Source organism: Impatiens glandulifera, chromosome 6, assembly GCF_907164915.1.
Source record: "Impatiens glandulifera chromosome 6, dImpGla2.1, whole genome shotgun sequence".
In the NCBI taxonomy this organism is placed as follows: Eukaryota; Viridiplantae; Streptophyta; class Magnoliopsida; order Ericales; family Balsaminaceae; genus Impatiens; species Impatiens glandulifera.
Genome location: NC_061867.1, coordinates 55,007,062 through 55,025,337, shown reverse-complemented (window position 1 = coordinate 55,025,337; position 18,276 = coordinate 55,007,062). Strand labels below are relative to the sequence as shown.

The following is an 18,276-nucleotide window of genomic DNA, read 5'->3' as shown; positions in this document are numbered from 1 at the left end:
ATAACATAAGAGAGAAATTAACTTTTAAAAATTAAATTTATTTATTTTTATTCATACAGGTTTAGCTTGATTTAGTTGTGTAGTGTAAATGATTAAATAACTTTAATTGCGCAGCCAGCCGACACCTAATTTTGTTTTTTGCATAAACGACGACTTCTTATTTTTCTTACAAAAATACCTTATTTTTCTTACAAAAATACCTCGTCGTCTCATGACAGCACGGTTGCGTCTCGTGTCGACACTTAGTATAAATCATATTAATAGGTAAGTTTGAACATTCAAACCAATTTATTTAATATTATTCTTATCATATCTGTCTGAAAAATATTTGATATATTGAATGTAAGACTGTATACAGTATATGGTTTTCATATAATAAAACCAGATCAGATATATTAGTATAAAATATTTGTAACCGAACAAAATCATATTTGAAATATATTAATAGTGTGATTATGACATTTTATATATAAATATAAATCAACTTAAACTATTCAAGTTTATAATTTTGTTTTTAAGTAAAATCAATAATATTTACCTTGTACAATATTATTTTTTATTTACAATTGTATTTATTTTAAATCTAATTTATTTGTTAGAGGTTACATTTTATTTTATTTATTTATGATATTTTTCTTTTTTTTTTTGTTAAATATTACTTAACTTACGAATTTATTTGTGCTTATAAACTAATAAAATAGACATATATTCTATAAATGATAATTATCTATTGTATATTGTATTGTTGTTCCAAAATCTTATTTTTTATTTGAATTTTATTAAAATAAAATTGATAATTTAAACATCATTTTATGCCACAATATTTATAAGAAAATTTATACAAATTAATAAAATAAGAGAAATCAATAAGAAAAAAAGCGGAGATTAGATCCAAAAAAATTTAGATTAGTGTGTGAAGTCATTATTGTTCTTTTAAAGACTTTCATGTCAATTAATTATATTGATATTTTGTATTTCTCCTCTTGCTTTTTTTAATTTTTTTTATTCATTTTATATTTTATTTGGTTGTACTTAAATAATCTTTATTTTAATAAATAAATCATATAAAAAAACATATTTATGACGAAAACCAATGGAATTCAAATAATTGAATCTATAATGATATTATTATTTAACTATTTTTTAGCATAGTTAATGAAATTAATTGTTATAAATAAAAGGGGATAATCTTCTCTATTATATAATGAAAATCCATCCATTATTATTGAGGGCAACACTTTTCACATACTGGTGGCATAATTGTAATATTGCAGTAACAACATGAGTAACAACCAATTCGACCTTGGCATGCTGCAATACAAAGAAAAAAAGTTATTTATTATAAAAAATAATATATATATTTGTTTTATAATTTTACAAAACTAATAATCGAGATAAGATATAAAATACTTACGAAACACCACAACGTCCAATTCATGGGCAGAATGATCTTTACTATTAACCATGAAAGGAATACGATTGGTAGCTATTACAAAAATTGTTGAAGAATAAGCCAACAGAAAGATAATAGATATTGCTATCGAAGAAGACGCCATAGCGATGATATTGATTATGATGAGACTAGATATATGTGTTTAGTTAGTTCTTATTTGATAACGATAATAATAAGAATTTGTATTTATAAACTTACAAAATATCAATTAGAGAATAAAATCTCAAGCCTGGAATACAAATAGAGAATTGAATCGGAATTGATTAATGAATTATTATTATTTTGTGGGCAGATTCAACAAATCTATGAAATTAAATAAAATTTTATTTTATTTATAAATTTTAGAAAATTAAGTCAGGTAAAGCTTAATTTATGATGTTTATTCTTTAATTATAAGTTCTGAATTAATATTATATTTAGTTAAAGTTTATATTTTGAAACATGGCCCAGGGTAATTTTTTTAATAAGAATAATTTAATATTAATATATGTGATTAATATTAAAATATATTATTTATTTTGATTGAGAAAAAGATAAAGTAATAATTAGTGAGTAATTTCACAATTATATATATATATATATATATATATATATATATATATATATATATATATTTAACTATTTTTATATTATAATTTATAAACAATAATAGAAATCATTTGAGAGATATGTATGGTAAAAATAGTTTTGGTTATTAATTAATATTTCAAATATAATATTTTTTTCTAAAAGAGTTCATTATTTATGAAAATTTAAAATCTAAATACAAAATAATTACTTTTATTTCTGTCAGAAAATAAAAAAAATAGCATATATATATCATCGAAATATAGAGTATTCTTTCAATAAAGAGAATCATTTTAAAACTAAAATTGTTATATAATTATATTAATAATTAGGATTTATTAAAAAAAATATTATGAAATTTAAATTTGTTTTTTTAAGAAAGAAGTTTGTTTTAATAAATAAATTTAAAACAAAATTATTTTATTTTCTCAAAATTTGTAATGCTCACTAAATATGTGAAAACAACTCAAAACTTGTTTTTATCATCTTTTTTAACGTCTTTAAATATATATTTTTCTTAACATACAACTTTAAAAAATAATTTTATTCATTCTGCCTAGTATCTTCAATTTTATATTTTTTTATGTTTCTGGTTCCATTTTCTTTAACCTTTTCATTTTTCACTTTCTTAAGTCTATCTATTTACCTTATTTTCTATTTGATTACAATTACTTATAAGTAAATAAATGATTTGAAGTTCTTAATTTTTATCTTTTATACTAAAATAATTCATTGTGAGACTATATTTTAGCTATTTTCACAAGTTCTATAAGCAAATTGAGCTGTACTAATATTTGGAAAAGTAGAATATATGTTGTAAAATTAAAAAGTCATGTAGTTAGACATATACATGTTAGATATATTATTAAGATATTGTCTCTTATTAGAAGTTACATATCATACGTACATAATCTATTTGTTTAGTACATGTTTTTTTTAATAATATAATGTACCAAGTTATTGTGACTCTACAATCATAACTTTTACTTACAAAAAAAAATATAATTAAGAATCAAATTGGTTATCTTAGTCTTTTAAAAACTTATTATCCCTTAAACAAGTTCAAACCATATATAAAGTGTTTCACACATAAGAACAAAGAAAAAAGACTAAAAATAAAATTGTTTGGATGAATATTTATCAAAGTTTAGTAGTTATTTATGGCCAAAGTTTATAATCATGTATAGAAAAGGGTTAAATAATTCTTGTCTAAGGTGTGTGAAAATGAGAGATTTTGATCAAAATTAATTAATAGATAATTTGACTTGAGAACAAAATATATTATGAACATTTTATTTCCTTGTATATAGTCTATACATAGAGTCGGTCCCTAGTTTTGGTCCTAATCCTTATAGAAAAAAATTATAAAATATTTAATTTGTTGAGATTTGAACTCATATTCAAATATTAATTTCATATTCAAATACAAATTATCGGTTTTTATCTTGAACCATTCCATTATACTAAATAATAAATTTAGTATCTTAAGGAGTCCCAAGGGTTTACTAGGTTACCATAAGTGGGTCATGTCTATACACAATTAATATTTTCTAAATATGTTTGAGTTCAACTACTAAGATTTTTACTATTAAACCAAAATTATATATCCTTCAAGTTGGTATTTGAATAGCCCCACTATAATAAACTAATTCCAATATTTGATTCTAAGTTAAAAAAAAACTTTAAAATAGTTAATTGTATCAATTATTTCAAAGTAAAAAAATAAATATACTCGTGAAGTGGATGAAGTAGATAATCATTATTTTTTTAAAGTGAAATTTTGGATAAAAGTTAAGTAGTTAAAATCGCGACTTTAAATAATAATTTTTCACTTTTTCTATTTGTATTAAACTCCTGTAGATATCCTAGTGCAAATATTTTTATTTTATAATATTTTAAAATGCTAAAAAAAAAGTATGATATTTTGATTATTTAAAACAAAATATTTGATAGACAAACTATATAAAACTTTTTAATATTAGACTAACACATTTATAATTCGAAAAATAATAATTTTACATTTAAAATACCTTCGGTAAGACCAATTGAATTTGAGTTATTTATATAATTTAAATTAAAATCAAATACCATATTATTCATTTCTTATTCATTCCATCAATTAATTTATTAATTAAAATACTAAATATTTTTTTATTTTATTCTTTTTAATATATATTAATGCACTTTAAAAAATTTTATCCAAAAAAATCATAACCTTCTCAAAATTATTAGGAGAGCAACCTTTGATTGAGGCAAATTAGGCCCAGGTCCCTACAAAATTATTTTTTACCAAACTAATAATGGTTTAAATTTATGAGATAATTAATATTATTATAATATTTAAATGATTTAACCAACTAAACTAGATTATTTATGTTAAATTTAATACAAAACTATTAATATATTGAATATAACAAATTAAACAAAAAGAATAAGAACAAATTTTATTTTTCTTCACTAGTGCATTCCAAATTTCTTGATCAAACCTTATAATCATTGAGTATTTTGATAGTTTATCTTTCTGATTTGATTCATATTATCTAATTTATTTGATAGATAATTTATTTGTTAGATGTTACATTTTATTTTATTTATTTTTGATATTTTTTTTGTTAAATATTACTTAACTCGCAATTTATTTGTGCTTGTAAACTAATAAAATAGACATTCTATAAATGATAATTATATATTGTATTTTGTATTGTTGTTCCAATATCTTATTTTTCATTTGAATTTTATTAAAATAAAATTGATAGTTTAAACAACCTTTTATGCCACAATCTTTATAAGAAAATTAATACAAATTAATAAAATAAGAAAAGTTAATAAGATTTTTTTTTTGAGATTAGATCTAAAAATTTCAGATTCGTGGAGTCATTATTGTTCTTCTTAAAGACTTTCAAGTCAATTAATTATATTGATATTTGGTATTTTTGCTCCGTTATTTTTAATTTTTTTTATTCATTTTATACTTTTTGTAGTTGTACTTCAATAATATTTATTTTAATAAATAAATCATATAAAAAAAACAAATTTATGACGAAAACGAATGGAATTCAAATAATTGAATCTATAATGATATTATTATTTAACTATTTTTTTAACATAGTTAATGAAATTAATTATTATAAATAAAAGGGGATAATCTTCTCTATTATTTAATTAAAATCCATCCATCCTTATTGAGGGCAACACTTTTCACATACGGGTGGCATAATTGTAATATTGCAGTAACAACATGAGTAACAACCAATTCGACCTTGGCATGCTGCACGCAATACAAAGAAGAAAAAAAGTTATTTATTATAAAAAATAATATATATATTTTTTATAATTTTACAAAACTAATAATCGAGATAAGATATGAGATACTTACGAAACACTACAACGTCCAATTCATGGGCAGCATGATCTTTACTATTAACCATGAAAGGGATACGATTGGTAGCGATTACGAAAATTGTTGAAGAATAAGCCAACAGAAATATAATAGATATCGCTATCGAAGAAGACGCCATAGCGAAGATATTGATTATGACAAGACTAAATATATGTGTTTAGTTAGTTCTTATTTGATAACGATAATAATAAGAATTTGTATTTATAAACTTACAAAATATCAATTAGAGAATAAAATTCTTTAAGGTCAGAATACAAATAAGGAATTGAATCGGAATTGATTAATGAATTATTAATTGTGGTATTATTATTTTGTGGGAAGATTCAATAAATCTATAAATTAAACAAAATTTTCTTTTATTTTGAAATTTTAGAAAAATATGATAGGTAAAGATTAATTTGAGATGTTTATTCTTTAATTATAAGTTCTGAATTAATATTATATTTAGTTAAAGTTGATAGTTTGAAACATGACACATGTATAATTTTTTTAATAAGAATCGATTTAATATTAATATATGTGACTAATTTTAAAATATATTATTTATTTTGATTGAAAAAAGAGATTTGTAATAGTTAGTGAGTATTTTTACAATTATATATTTTAAACTATTTTTATATTATAATTTAAAATTAATAATAGAAATAACTTGAGATATGTATATATAATAACATGGTAAAAATGGTTTTGGTTATTAATTAATATTTTAAATATTATAATTTTTTTCTAAAAGTGGTCGTATAAATTTAAAATCTAAATACAAAATTAATTACTTTTATTTCTGTCAGAAAATCTAAAAAAAAATAGCATATATACATGTATATTACCGAAACAGACTTTTTCAATAAAGAGAATCATTTAAAAATTTAAATTGTTATATAATTATATTAATAATTAGGATTTATTAAAAAAAAACTTTATGAAGTTTAATTTTTGTTTTTTTACAAAAATAAGTTTGTTTTAATAAATAAATGTAAAACAAATTTATTTTATTTTCTCAAAACTTGTGAGGATTAAGTCGCTCAATAAGTATGGTGAAAACAACTCAAAAGTCAAAACTAGTTTTATCATTATTTTTGTAACGTCCTTAAATATATATATTTTTTTAACCTAAAACTTAAAAAATAATTTTATTCATTCAGCCCAGTATCTTCAATTTTTATATTTTTGTATGTTTCTAGTTTCATTTTCTTTAATTTTTTTATTTTTCACTTTCTTAAGTCTATCTATTTACCTTATTTTTTATATTTTAATTGATTGCAATCACTTATAAGTAAACAAATCATTTGAAGTTCTTAATTTTATCTTTTATATTAAAATAATTCATTAATTTGTTAAGAAAAAACCATTGGGAGACTATATTTTAGCTATTTCACAAGTTCAATAAGCAAATTGAGCTGTAACTAATATTTGGAAAAGTAGAATAACTTTTGTTCCAAATTCAACAAACAAAATGAACTATTTTTTTTTAAATGTATGATTTCCAATGTTGTAAATTTAAAAGTCATGTAATTGGACATATAAAAGTTAGATATATTATTAAGATATTACATGTTTTTTATTATATAATGTAACAAACTATCATGACCCAAAATCGTAACTTTCACTTACAAAATAAAATATATTTGAGAATCAAACCGGTTACCTTACTTTTTAAGAATTTATTATCACTTGAACAAGTTCAGACCATATAGAGTGTTTCACACATAAAAACAAAAACAAAAAAGACTAAAAAGAAAAATCTGCCTTGACGAATCTTTATCAAAGTTTAGTAGTTATTTATGTCCACAGTTTATAGTCAGGTATAGAAAAGGGTTAAGTAATTATTGTCAGGCCTGATGAATTTGGGGTTTATGTAAATTTAAATTTTAGGTAATAAAATATTAAAATAAAAATTTTTAATTTTAATAATATAAACTGAGATATAAATTATTAATATATTATAATACAGAAACATAAGATTAAAAAAGAGATAAAAAAAAGTTATATATATATATATATAATAATATATATTTAATATTAAATGAGAAAAATAAGATTAATAATATAATATTATTAAATATTAAAAATAGGGACCTAATAAAAATGGGACTCTATGTAACTATGAGTTGCGTGTAAAAATGAGAGAATTTTATCAAAATTAATTATTAGACAATTTGACTTGAGAATAAAATATATTATGAACTTTTTTTTTCCACTGTATATATGTACCGAGACGATCCCTAATTTTGATCCCACTCCAGGTAGAAATAAAATGTGAATTTTTATTTTTATTTTTGTAGGTCTAGTTTAAAATTAAAATAATAATAATAATTTATTGAAATTTTAACTCATAATCAAATATAAATTATTTGTTTTTACCTTGAACCATTAAGTTACACTAAATAATAAATTTACTATTATGAGGAGTGGGATGGGATGCCCGAGGGTTTACACACAATTAAAATTTTCTAAATATGTTTTTAATTCAGCTACTAAGATTTCTACAATTAAACTAAAACTACATATCTTTCAAGTGGGTATTTGAATAGCACCACTATAATAAACCAATTCCAATATTTGATTCTAAGTTAAAAAAAAGAAAATTTCTACAATTAAACTAAAACTACATATCTTTCAAGTGGGTATTTGAATAGCACCACTATAATAAACCAATTCCAATATTTGATTCTAAGTTAAAAAAAGAAAATTTTAAAATAGTTAATTGTATCAATTATTTCAAAGTAAAAAAAATAAATATACTCCTGAAGAGCGTGGATGAAGTAGACAATCATTATTTTTTTAAGTGAAATTTTGGATAAAAGTTAAGTCGTTAAAATGGAAACTTCAAATAATTATTTTTCACTTTTTCTATTTGTGTTAAACTCTTATAGATATCTCAATTCAAATATTTTTATTTTATAATATTTTAAAATGCTAAAAAAAAGTATGATATTTTGGTCATTTAAAATAAAATATTTGTTAGACAAAGTATATAAAACTTTTTACTATTAGACGAATACATTTATAATTAAAAAATAATAATTTTACATCTAAAATACCTTGGTAAAGACAAGTTGAATTTAAATAATTTAAATTATTTAAATATTTTAAATTAAAATCAAATATTATTTTATTCATTTTTTATTCATTATTTCAATTAATTTTATTAATCAAAATACTAAATATTTTTTATTTTATTCATTTTAATATATATTAATACACTTAAATTTATTTATCTTAAAAAATCATAACTTTCTCAAAATTATCAAGTACAGCCTTTGGGTGAGACAAATTAGGTTAAGGTTCTATACAAATTTATTTTTTACTAAACTATCCTATAATGGTTTAAATTTAAGAGATAATTAAAATTATTATAATATTTAAATGATTTAACCAATTAAACTAGATTATTTATGTTAAATTTAATACAAAACTATTAATATATTAAATATAACAAGTTAAAAAAAAAAGAATAAGAACAAATTTTATTTTTCTGTCAGCATTCCAAATTTCTAGATCAAACCTTATAATCACGATTCATATTATTTTGATTGTTTATCTTTTTTTTATTTGATTCATATTATCTAATTTATTTTTTAGATGTTACATTTTATTTTATTTATTTATGATATTTTTTTTGGTTAAATATTACTTAATTCACGATTTATTTGTGCTTATAAACTAATAAAATAGAATTTTATAAGTTATAATTATCTATTGTATATTGTATTGTTGTTCCAATATCTTATTTTTCATTTGAATTTTATTAAAATAAAATTTATAGTTTAAACAACATTTTATGCCACAATCTTTATAAGAAAATTAATACAAATTAATAAAATAAGAGAAATCAATAAGAAAAAAGATTTCGGAAATTAGATCCAAAAAATTTTAGATTCGCGTGGAGTCATTATTGTTCTTCTTAAAGACTTTCAAGTCAATTAATTATATTGATATTTTGTATTTTTTCTCTCGCTTTTTTTAATTTTTTTTATTCATTTTATATTTTTTGTCGTTGTACTTAAATAATCTTTATTTTAATAAATAAATCATATAAAAAACAAATTTATGAGAAAACGAATGGATTCAAATAATTGAATATATAATGATATTATTATTTAACTCTCTTCTACCATAGTTAATGAAATTAATTATTAAAAATAAAAGGGAATAATCTTCTCTATTATATAATGAAAATCCATCCATCCTTATTGAGGGCAACACTTTTCACATACTGGTGGCATAATTGTAATATTGCAGTAACAACATGAGTAACAACCAATTCGACCTTGGCATGCTGCAATATAAAGAAAAAATAGTTATTTATTATAAAAAACAATATATATTTTTTTTATAATTCTACAAAAACTAATAATAGAAGTAAGATATGAGATATTTACGAAACACCACAACGTTCAATTCATGGGTATAATGATCTTTACTATTAACCATGAAAGGGATACGATTGGTAGCTATTACGAAAATTGTTGAAGAATAAGTCAATAGAAAGATAATAGATATTGCTATAGAAGAAGACGTCATAACAATAATATTGATTATGATAAGACTAGATAGATGTGTTAAGTTAATTCTTATTTGATAACGATAATAATAAAAATTTGTATTTATAAACTTATAAAATATCAATTAGAGAATAAAATCTCAAGAGGCCAGAATATAAATAAGGAATTGAATCGGAATTGATTAATGAATTATTAATTATGGTATTATTATTTGGTGGGAAGATTCAATAAATCTATAAATTAAACAAAATTTTCTTTTAATTTGAAATTTTAGAAAAATATGATAGGTAAAGATTAATTTGAGACGTTTATTCTTTAATTATAAGTTTTAAATTAATATTATATTTAGTTAAAGTTGATAGTTTGAAACATGGCTCATGTGTAATTTTTTTTAATAAGAATCAATTTAATATTAATATATGTGACTACTTTAAAATATATTATTTATTTTTATTGAAAAAAGAGATTTGTAATAGTTAGTGAGTATTTTCACAATTAATATATTTTAACTATTTTCGTATTATAATTTAAAAACAACAATAGAAATAACTTGAGATATGTATATATAACAACATGGTAAAAATGGTTTTGGTTATTAAATAATATTTCAAATATTATATTTTTTTCTAAAAGTGGTAGTTATTTATTATAAATTTAAAATCTAAATATAAAATTAATTACTTTTATTTCTATCAGAAAATCTAAAAAGGATAGCATATATATATATATATACTCTTCCAATAAAGAGAATCATTTAAAAACTTAAATTATTTAAAAACTTAAATTATTTAAAAACTTAAATGGTTGTATGATTATATTAACTAGAAAGATCCCATGACGATGTAAACGGATAAAAAATATATTGTTATAATGCTCCGCGTTTATCAAATTTGGTGTTAAATTTAAAATATAAAATGTTATTAATTAGCATATTTGATTAAAGAGTTATACTTGTTTTTGTTAGGTTGCGAAATCCATACATACCTATAAAATTTTTAATATTATTTTTAACCGTTTTAAGTTTATGGACGGATCAATCCAGAATCCGACCAAAATATCCATTTACTTCTACATATATATCAAATTAACCACAGCTCTCGACCCGGCAATTCAGACACTTTCAAAATTAAGCATATATATATAATTAGGATTGATTAAAAAGACATTATGGAATTTAATTTTTGTTCTTTTAAAAAATAAGTTCATTTGAATAAATAAATTTAAAACAAAATTATTTTATTTTCTCAAAATTTGTGATGTTTAATTTGCTAAATAAATGTGTTAAAACAACTTAAAACTAGTTTTATCATTATTTTTTAATGTCTTTAAATATATTTTTTTCTTAAAATACAACTAAAAATAATAATTTTATTCAATTTGTCTAATGTCTTCAAACTTTTTTTTTTTTATTTTTTTTAATGTTTCTAGTTCCATTTTTTCAACCTTTTCATTTTTCACTTTATTAAGTTTATTTATTTACCTTATTTTTATTTTATTTTTTAATTGATTACAATTACTTATAAGTAAATAAATGATTTGAAGTTCTTAATTTTTATCTTTTATATTCAAATAATTCATTAATGTAAAAATTATATATTTAAGGGTAAGAAAAACAAAATGAACTATTTTCTTTTGTTTAAATATATGATTTCCAATGTTGTAAAATTAAAAAGTCATGTAGATGGACATATAAAGGGACGAATCTATGTAATATTTTTAGGGTTAGAAGGTTACTTTACTCCCTTAATTTTTTTTAAAATTTTCAATAGAATTTATTATTATTTTTTATTTTATTATCTTAAGAAATGGTAAAACTTATCTTTATATACTCGTTTTATTCAAAAAAAAAAAAAAATTGGTTATTTATTTAAGTCAACCATAATTTTTTTTAGCTAACTCACCACCGAATCCTAGGTCCATTTTAGACATATACATGTTATATATATTAATCTATTTATTTAGTACATTTTTTTATAACCAAGCTAGCATACAATAGTAACTTTTACTTAAAAAAAAAATCTATTTGAGAATCGAACCAGTTATCTTAGTCTTTTAAGAATCTTATTACCACTTGAACAAGTTAAAACTATATATAAAGTGTTTCACACATAAATAAAATAAAAAAAACTAAAAAGAAAATTATTTGGATGAACCTTTCTCAAAGTTTAGTAATGTGGAAACAAAAATTAATTAATAAACAATTTGACTTAAGAACAAAATATATTTTGAACATTTTTTTTTCTTGTTTATACAAATAGTTGATTTCGAGTGTTGGGTGTCCCAACTCTTACGGAGAAAAAATGTGATTTTTTTTTTTGTTTATTAGAACTAGTTTAAATTTTTGATAAAAAAATGTTTTATTGAGATTTGAATGACCATAAACAAATAAAAGTTATCAGTTTTTATTTTGAACCATTATACTAATAGAAGTGGGTACTTGAATATCTCCACTATAATAAACTAATTTCAATATTATTAAAATTTTCTAAATATATTTGAGTTTGACACATTAAACAAAAATTACATATCCTTGAAGTGGGTACTTGAATATCTCCACTATAATAAACTAATTTCAATATTTGATTCTACATAAAATTAAAAATAATAACTTTAAAATAGTGAATTCTTGTATCATTTATTTCAAAGTAAAAAAATAATTATACTTGTGAAGAGTGTGGATGAAGTGGACAATCATTATTTTTTTAAAGTGAAATTTTAGATAAAAGTTAAGTCGTGAAAGTGGCGACTTCAAATAATCCTAAATTTTCTATTTGTTTTAAACTTTTATAGATAATCTCAAAGTAAATATTTTTATTTTATAATATTTTAAAATGCTAAAAAAATATAATATTTTGGTCACTTAAAAAAAAAAATGGGTAGCCCAAGTATATAAAACTTTGTACCATTAGACTAACACATTTATAATTAAAAAAAAATAATTTTACATCTAATATACCTTTTTAAGGATAAGTTGAATTTGAGTTATTTAAATATTTTAAATTAAAATTAAATAATATTTTATTGACTTCTCATTATCAGATTATTTAATTTATTAATCAAAATATTATTTTATTATTATATATTAATAATCTTTAAATTTTATTATTAAAAAAAATTTAACGTTTTAAAAATTATCACCAATAATTATTATTTTTCTCTCTTTCATATTTAAAAAAAAATAAATCAAATCAAAATAAGGCCTAAGTTTTTCATATATAAAAAATAGTGATGAAATATTAATTGATTTATTCAATATCAAACAAGCTATAAGAATTAATTTGATTTTAGTTATTTAAATAATTCAAATCTAAAAAATATCATTTCATTCAACTTTTTTTCTTTTCAAATCACTTAATTTATTAATTAAAATACTAAAATATTATATATTTAAATTATTATTATTTATTTTATAACTATATATTAATATCATTGAAATATGTTTACTTAAAAACATTTCCACATCTTCAAAACTATTATCCATCATTATTTTTCAAATAATTCAATTTATTTTTTTGATAAACTCTTATACGAACAAAGCCCAAAATAATCCATACAATACAAACAAACATGAGTGGATTTATCTAGGGGCAGCCCACCCGGAACAAAAAAATAAAATAAGTAAAAATGTAACATTACCTTGTTATTTATAAAAAAAAATTAATATAATTTACGGTTGGTTTATATAATTATTAAAAAAAATAATAAAACTTACTTTTATACACTTATTTTATTAAAAAAAAAAAAATCTTTATTTTGTAAACCTACTCTAATTTTGTTTAAAGTTCATCACACTCTAAATTTGTTTCTAAAATGAGTCCTTAAAATAGTGTATTAGTAATATCGTTATCTCAGGTTCTTAAAGGAGACCGTTCATGAGTGACGTGTGGGTTACATAATCATTCTACCATCAACTTAATAAAAAAGTCAATTGGACCATCATTTCACTAACTTTAATAAATATAACAATATACACTTTATTTTAAATATAAATCAACACCGTCTAAAAAAAGATTTAGATAATTTATTATGTTAAGGAAATATAATTAATTTACATTTATATATTACATTAATAATATGCACATAAATTAAATTTTAACAAATTTTGGTAACTTAAATTATCTATTTTAATGGTTAATTAATCCCACATTATTTCAAAACCATCTATGGTAAGAATAAAATTATAAATATATATTTTTTTAAAAATATCTATTACATTAAAAATAATAAAAATTATTTAAGCACGACGACAAAAAGTACAATATGAAAAATAAAATAAAAAACATTACACATTATATTATTTTAACCAAATTAAGATTTAATATTCAATTTTGGATAGTTTTTTTTATACCAAAATTATATCAAATTATCACAATTTTAACCATTTAATATTTTGTCCTAAATAAAATTATAATAAAAATTTTGTAATTAATTTATCACTTAAGTAATGAAATGATATTTAGTTTAAATAATGTTTTTTTTCTTCACTTAACAACTCGGACCCTTCTTTATAGTACTTTCACGATTTCTTCCCTTACAGACAGTTCAATGGTCCAACGATTTCATCTTCAATCTTTAAGGTCCAAACCTCATCTTATCTAATCTCTCGCTGTTTTGAACATACACACGAAATTAGTAAAAAATAATTTTAATATTTTAATTTAATTATTTTTTATTTTTATACATGCCAATTTAATTAAAAATAAAGTAAATCTCATGTAGATTCTAGTCTCAAACAACAATTAGGCTTTAATAATAATAATTATTTTGATCAATTATCTCATAATTATAATGATAAAGTTGTTTTCAAATAGGGCCATATATAATAAGTGGGTGCCATTGACAGCTCAAAATAAAGTCATCTTCTCTTCTCTGTCTAAAGAAGAGAAATGATCTCTCAGTTTCTCTCTCAAATGAACAAATTCTAGAGAGAGAAAAACATAAGTTTTCTTCTTCATAAAGATTACTCTTTGTTTTTGATCTGGGTTTTTTTAATTTATTTAATTTGATTGATTAGAATGAGTGGAAATTCAAGATTCATCAAATGTGTAACGGTGGGGGATGGAGCCGTTGGGAAGACATGTCTTCTGATCTCTTATACTAGCAATAGTTTCCCAACGGTCTGTTTTTTTTTTTTTTTCATTTTTGAAAATAAAAATTGAATCTTTTTTATGTTGTGTTTTTGAATTTTACAGGATTATGTTCCAACTGTGTTTGATAACTTCAGTGCTAATGTATCTGTTGATGGACAAATCATCAATTTGGGACTTTGGGATACTGCAGGTTTTTTCTCTCTCTATAATCTTTTCAAATGTTTTTGTTTGGTTTACTTTTATTAGTCTTGTTTGTTTGATTAATGAATTGTTTGAGTTATTTATTTTAAATTTTGTTTGTTATTAAAAAAACTTAATTATATTGGTTATTTTTGAATTTTCATATATTATATTATTTATTTTATCAAACAAAATACTCAAATATTTTTATTTAATATTTTCTTTCTCATTATTCAATTTCATATATTAATAGAGTAGAATGATCATAAAATTATAAAAGACTAGTTTCTTTTTTAAAATTAAGTTAAATAAAAAATTTATTCAAAAACCCAGATAAAATATAAAAAAATGTAAGAGTTCCATTTGATGTTGGATTTTTAGATATAAAAACTGGTTAAAAAAAAGTTTGATATGATTTAGAAAATAATTGGGATTTTAGATATATACATAAATACCTTTATATTTAGTAAATTATAAAAATATTTAAATAAGGAGTAATTTGTAATTTTGTTTAATAAATATAATGATTTAATTGATAATTAAAGAATATGTGATAGTTGGGTTTTGAGTGAAATTTTTAAATAACCCAAACAAGTCCTAAGATGAAACAAGTTGAGTATTATTAAACCAAAGAGGGTGAAATTTAGTTTTTTTCCTTTTGAAAATTGGATTATTCTGCTTTAGCATTTTTGGAGAATAAAATTGACAGCTTTGTCTAGCTTTTAGGTAAGTATGGGAGATTGAATTTAATGTAAAAAATAATGTAAGATTTGTACAATTTATTTTTAAAATTAGTAATACTATTAATACAAAATTATTATTCTTTTAAAAGATTGAGATACATAAATATTTGATAAATATAAATAAATTGAACATAATAAAATGTTATTTTTCTCCTTTCTCATTCATCGTATCATACAATTACAATTGGTTATCAAAATACAAAATATCATTTATTTTAAATTTTATTTTATCATTTTAAGTATTTTTATAAAAAAAAGCATACACTCCCTCGAAATCATTACCAATCATCCGAATTATCTTTTAACTCTTTCTTTTTCTTTCTCACTAATAATATCATTTTAATTGACACATTTTTATAATTGAAAAGAAACCAATAAATGATTAATTCATTATCATGATCAGGTCAAGAAGATTACAACAGGCTAAGGCCTCTTAGTTATAGAGGTGCAGATGTCTTCATTCTATCATTTTCTCTAATAAGTAAACCTAGCTTCGAGAATATATCAAAGAAAGTAAGTTTTTTTTTTTCTTCAAATTTCTTGTATCTTGTGGTTAAATTAATTTGGAAGTTTAACCTAATAATGGGTGTTCTTCTTTCTTTTGCTTTTGATACCGAAAGTGGGTCCCGGAGTTGAGACATTATGCTCCACTTGTGCCTATTGTTCTTGTGGGGACAAAACTAGGTGAATATTCTATCTTTTTTCTTCTAATTCTTTCATTTTATTCATTTGTTTCTAATATTTTTAGTTCTTTAATTATTAATACAATTATCTTTGCTTTTACTTCAAGTTTTCTCTTCACTTTTCTTACATAACCCAAAAAAAAAAAAATTAATCTAAAGATAATAAATTACTTTCTTCAATTGAGTAAGTCTTTTTCGACTTTGGGTTATTTGGATAATCGGTTAGTTATTTCAAAAATAAATGTATTTAGAAAGTGAATTATTTTGATAAAAAAATTGTACACTTAAATATAAATATGTAATGATTTTTTTAATATTTTAATGAAAAATGTTGATTAGAAGATAAATTATTTGAGATTAAACTCAAATAAACTAAATCTAAGAAAGACTAATCCAAATCCCTATTGGGTTTGTTTTTTATGTTATTTAGTATAGTTACTTTTTTTCCATATTATTTTGTGTTGAAATAAATATTTTTCTTTTAAAAAAGTTAGTAACTTTTTTCTGTTATATATAAAATATAAATGTGGCACTTAATTTTGTGGGAAAATAAATTAAAATTTGAGGTGAAATCTATCATACAATTATCTTATTTTATTTTTCAAAGATAAGTGATTTTTCTTTTTCAAATTCATAAAGTGTAATTTCATTCTAATAATGGCAGATTTAAGAGAGGATAATCAGTTCAAAATGGACTATCCAGGTGCATGTATCATCTCTCCTCAACAGGTACTGAACATTACAATTTCTTTTCTAAGCTAAGTTCATTCAAACTATACTATATTAAAGTGCAAGACGGTATAATCGAAAATATTAAATATCTATTATTCGATTCTTACTAATAACACTCTAAAATTTATGACGATAGAATCCTACCCACAAATAAACAAACCTTATACATTCAAATCATTGTAGAAATGTAGATGCTTGTATACCATAAAATTTCAAAGCCTAAATAAATTATAAAAACAACAAGATTTACTCATTTTTATGAATATCAAATCAAATATTACTAAATTTTATTGCAGGGCGAAGAACTAAAGAAGCAGATTGGAGCGGTTGCATATGTCGAGTGCAGCGCCAAGACACAACAGGTTGTTAACCCCCGATTTTATTCTCAAAATGTAAATGATTTCCCATATTATCATTTCTTTATGGATTTGTAATCGAAATTATTAATTTGCAGAATGTGAAAGGTGTATTTGATGCTGCAATCAAGGTGGTTCTTCAGCCACCCAAATCCAAGAAGAAGAAGAAACAATATAGAGTTTGTCGCATCCTCTAGACAATCAATATGATCATTCGTTATGATGTTCATTCGATCTTTCTTCTTTAACTGTGGATTCTAGTGCTTGATCGACCCGGTCTTTTTTCTATTTGTTTGAACTAATCTATTTTTTTGGTTTCACTTTTTTTTATATCTTTTTGTTATTTGGATTGTTTGAAGGTTCTTTTAAAATAACCGCGATAAAATAACAAATGTATATGAGCTTGTTTTTATTTCAGTTCCTTTTTGTTACTGGTTTATAATGATTTTTGAGGATACAAGTTCATTTAATTAAGTAATGTAACATTTTTTGAAACCTTAAAAAAAATAAGAATCAATTCACTCATTTAAAATTACAATTTTCAATAATTGTGATGATAAAACCAAG

At 20.9% G+C, this 18,276-nt stretch overlaps 1 protein-coding gene across 1 annotated transcript; it reads left to right on the top strand.

Moving 5' to 3' along the window:
- Nucleotides 1-14,795: 14,795 nt before the first annotated feature.
- Nucleotides 14,796-18,121, top strand: LOC124941462 (rac-like GTP-binding protein 5). Its single transcript, XM_047481795.1, has 7 exons — nucleotides 14,796-15,042; nucleotides 15,118-15,205; nucleotides 16,342-16,451; nucleotides 16,559-16,622; nucleotides 17,286-17,350; nucleotides 17,650-17,715; nucleotides 17,808-18,121. Exons 1-7 carry the CDS (start codon nucleotides 14,941-14,943, stop codon nucleotides 17,904-17,906), a joined length of 594 nt encoding a protein of 197 aa, XP_047337751.1. The 5' UTR covers nucleotides 14,796-14,940; the 3' UTR covers nucleotides 17,907-18,121.
- Nucleotides 18,122-18,276: the final 155 nt, after the last annotated feature.

Coding starts and splice junctions, on each gene's coding strand:
- LOC124941462 (XM_047481795.1), top strand. CDS start 14,941: ATGAGTGGAAATTCAAGATTCATCAAATGTGTAACGGTGGGGGATGGA. Junction 15,206..16,341: donor GGGACTTTGGGATACTGCAG/GTTTTTTCTCTC, acceptor TATCATGATCAG/GTCAAGAAGATTACAACAGG. Junction 16,623..17,285: donor TCTTGTGGGGACAAAACTAG/GTGAATATTCTA, acceptor TAATAATGGCAG/ATTTAAGAGAGGATAATCAG.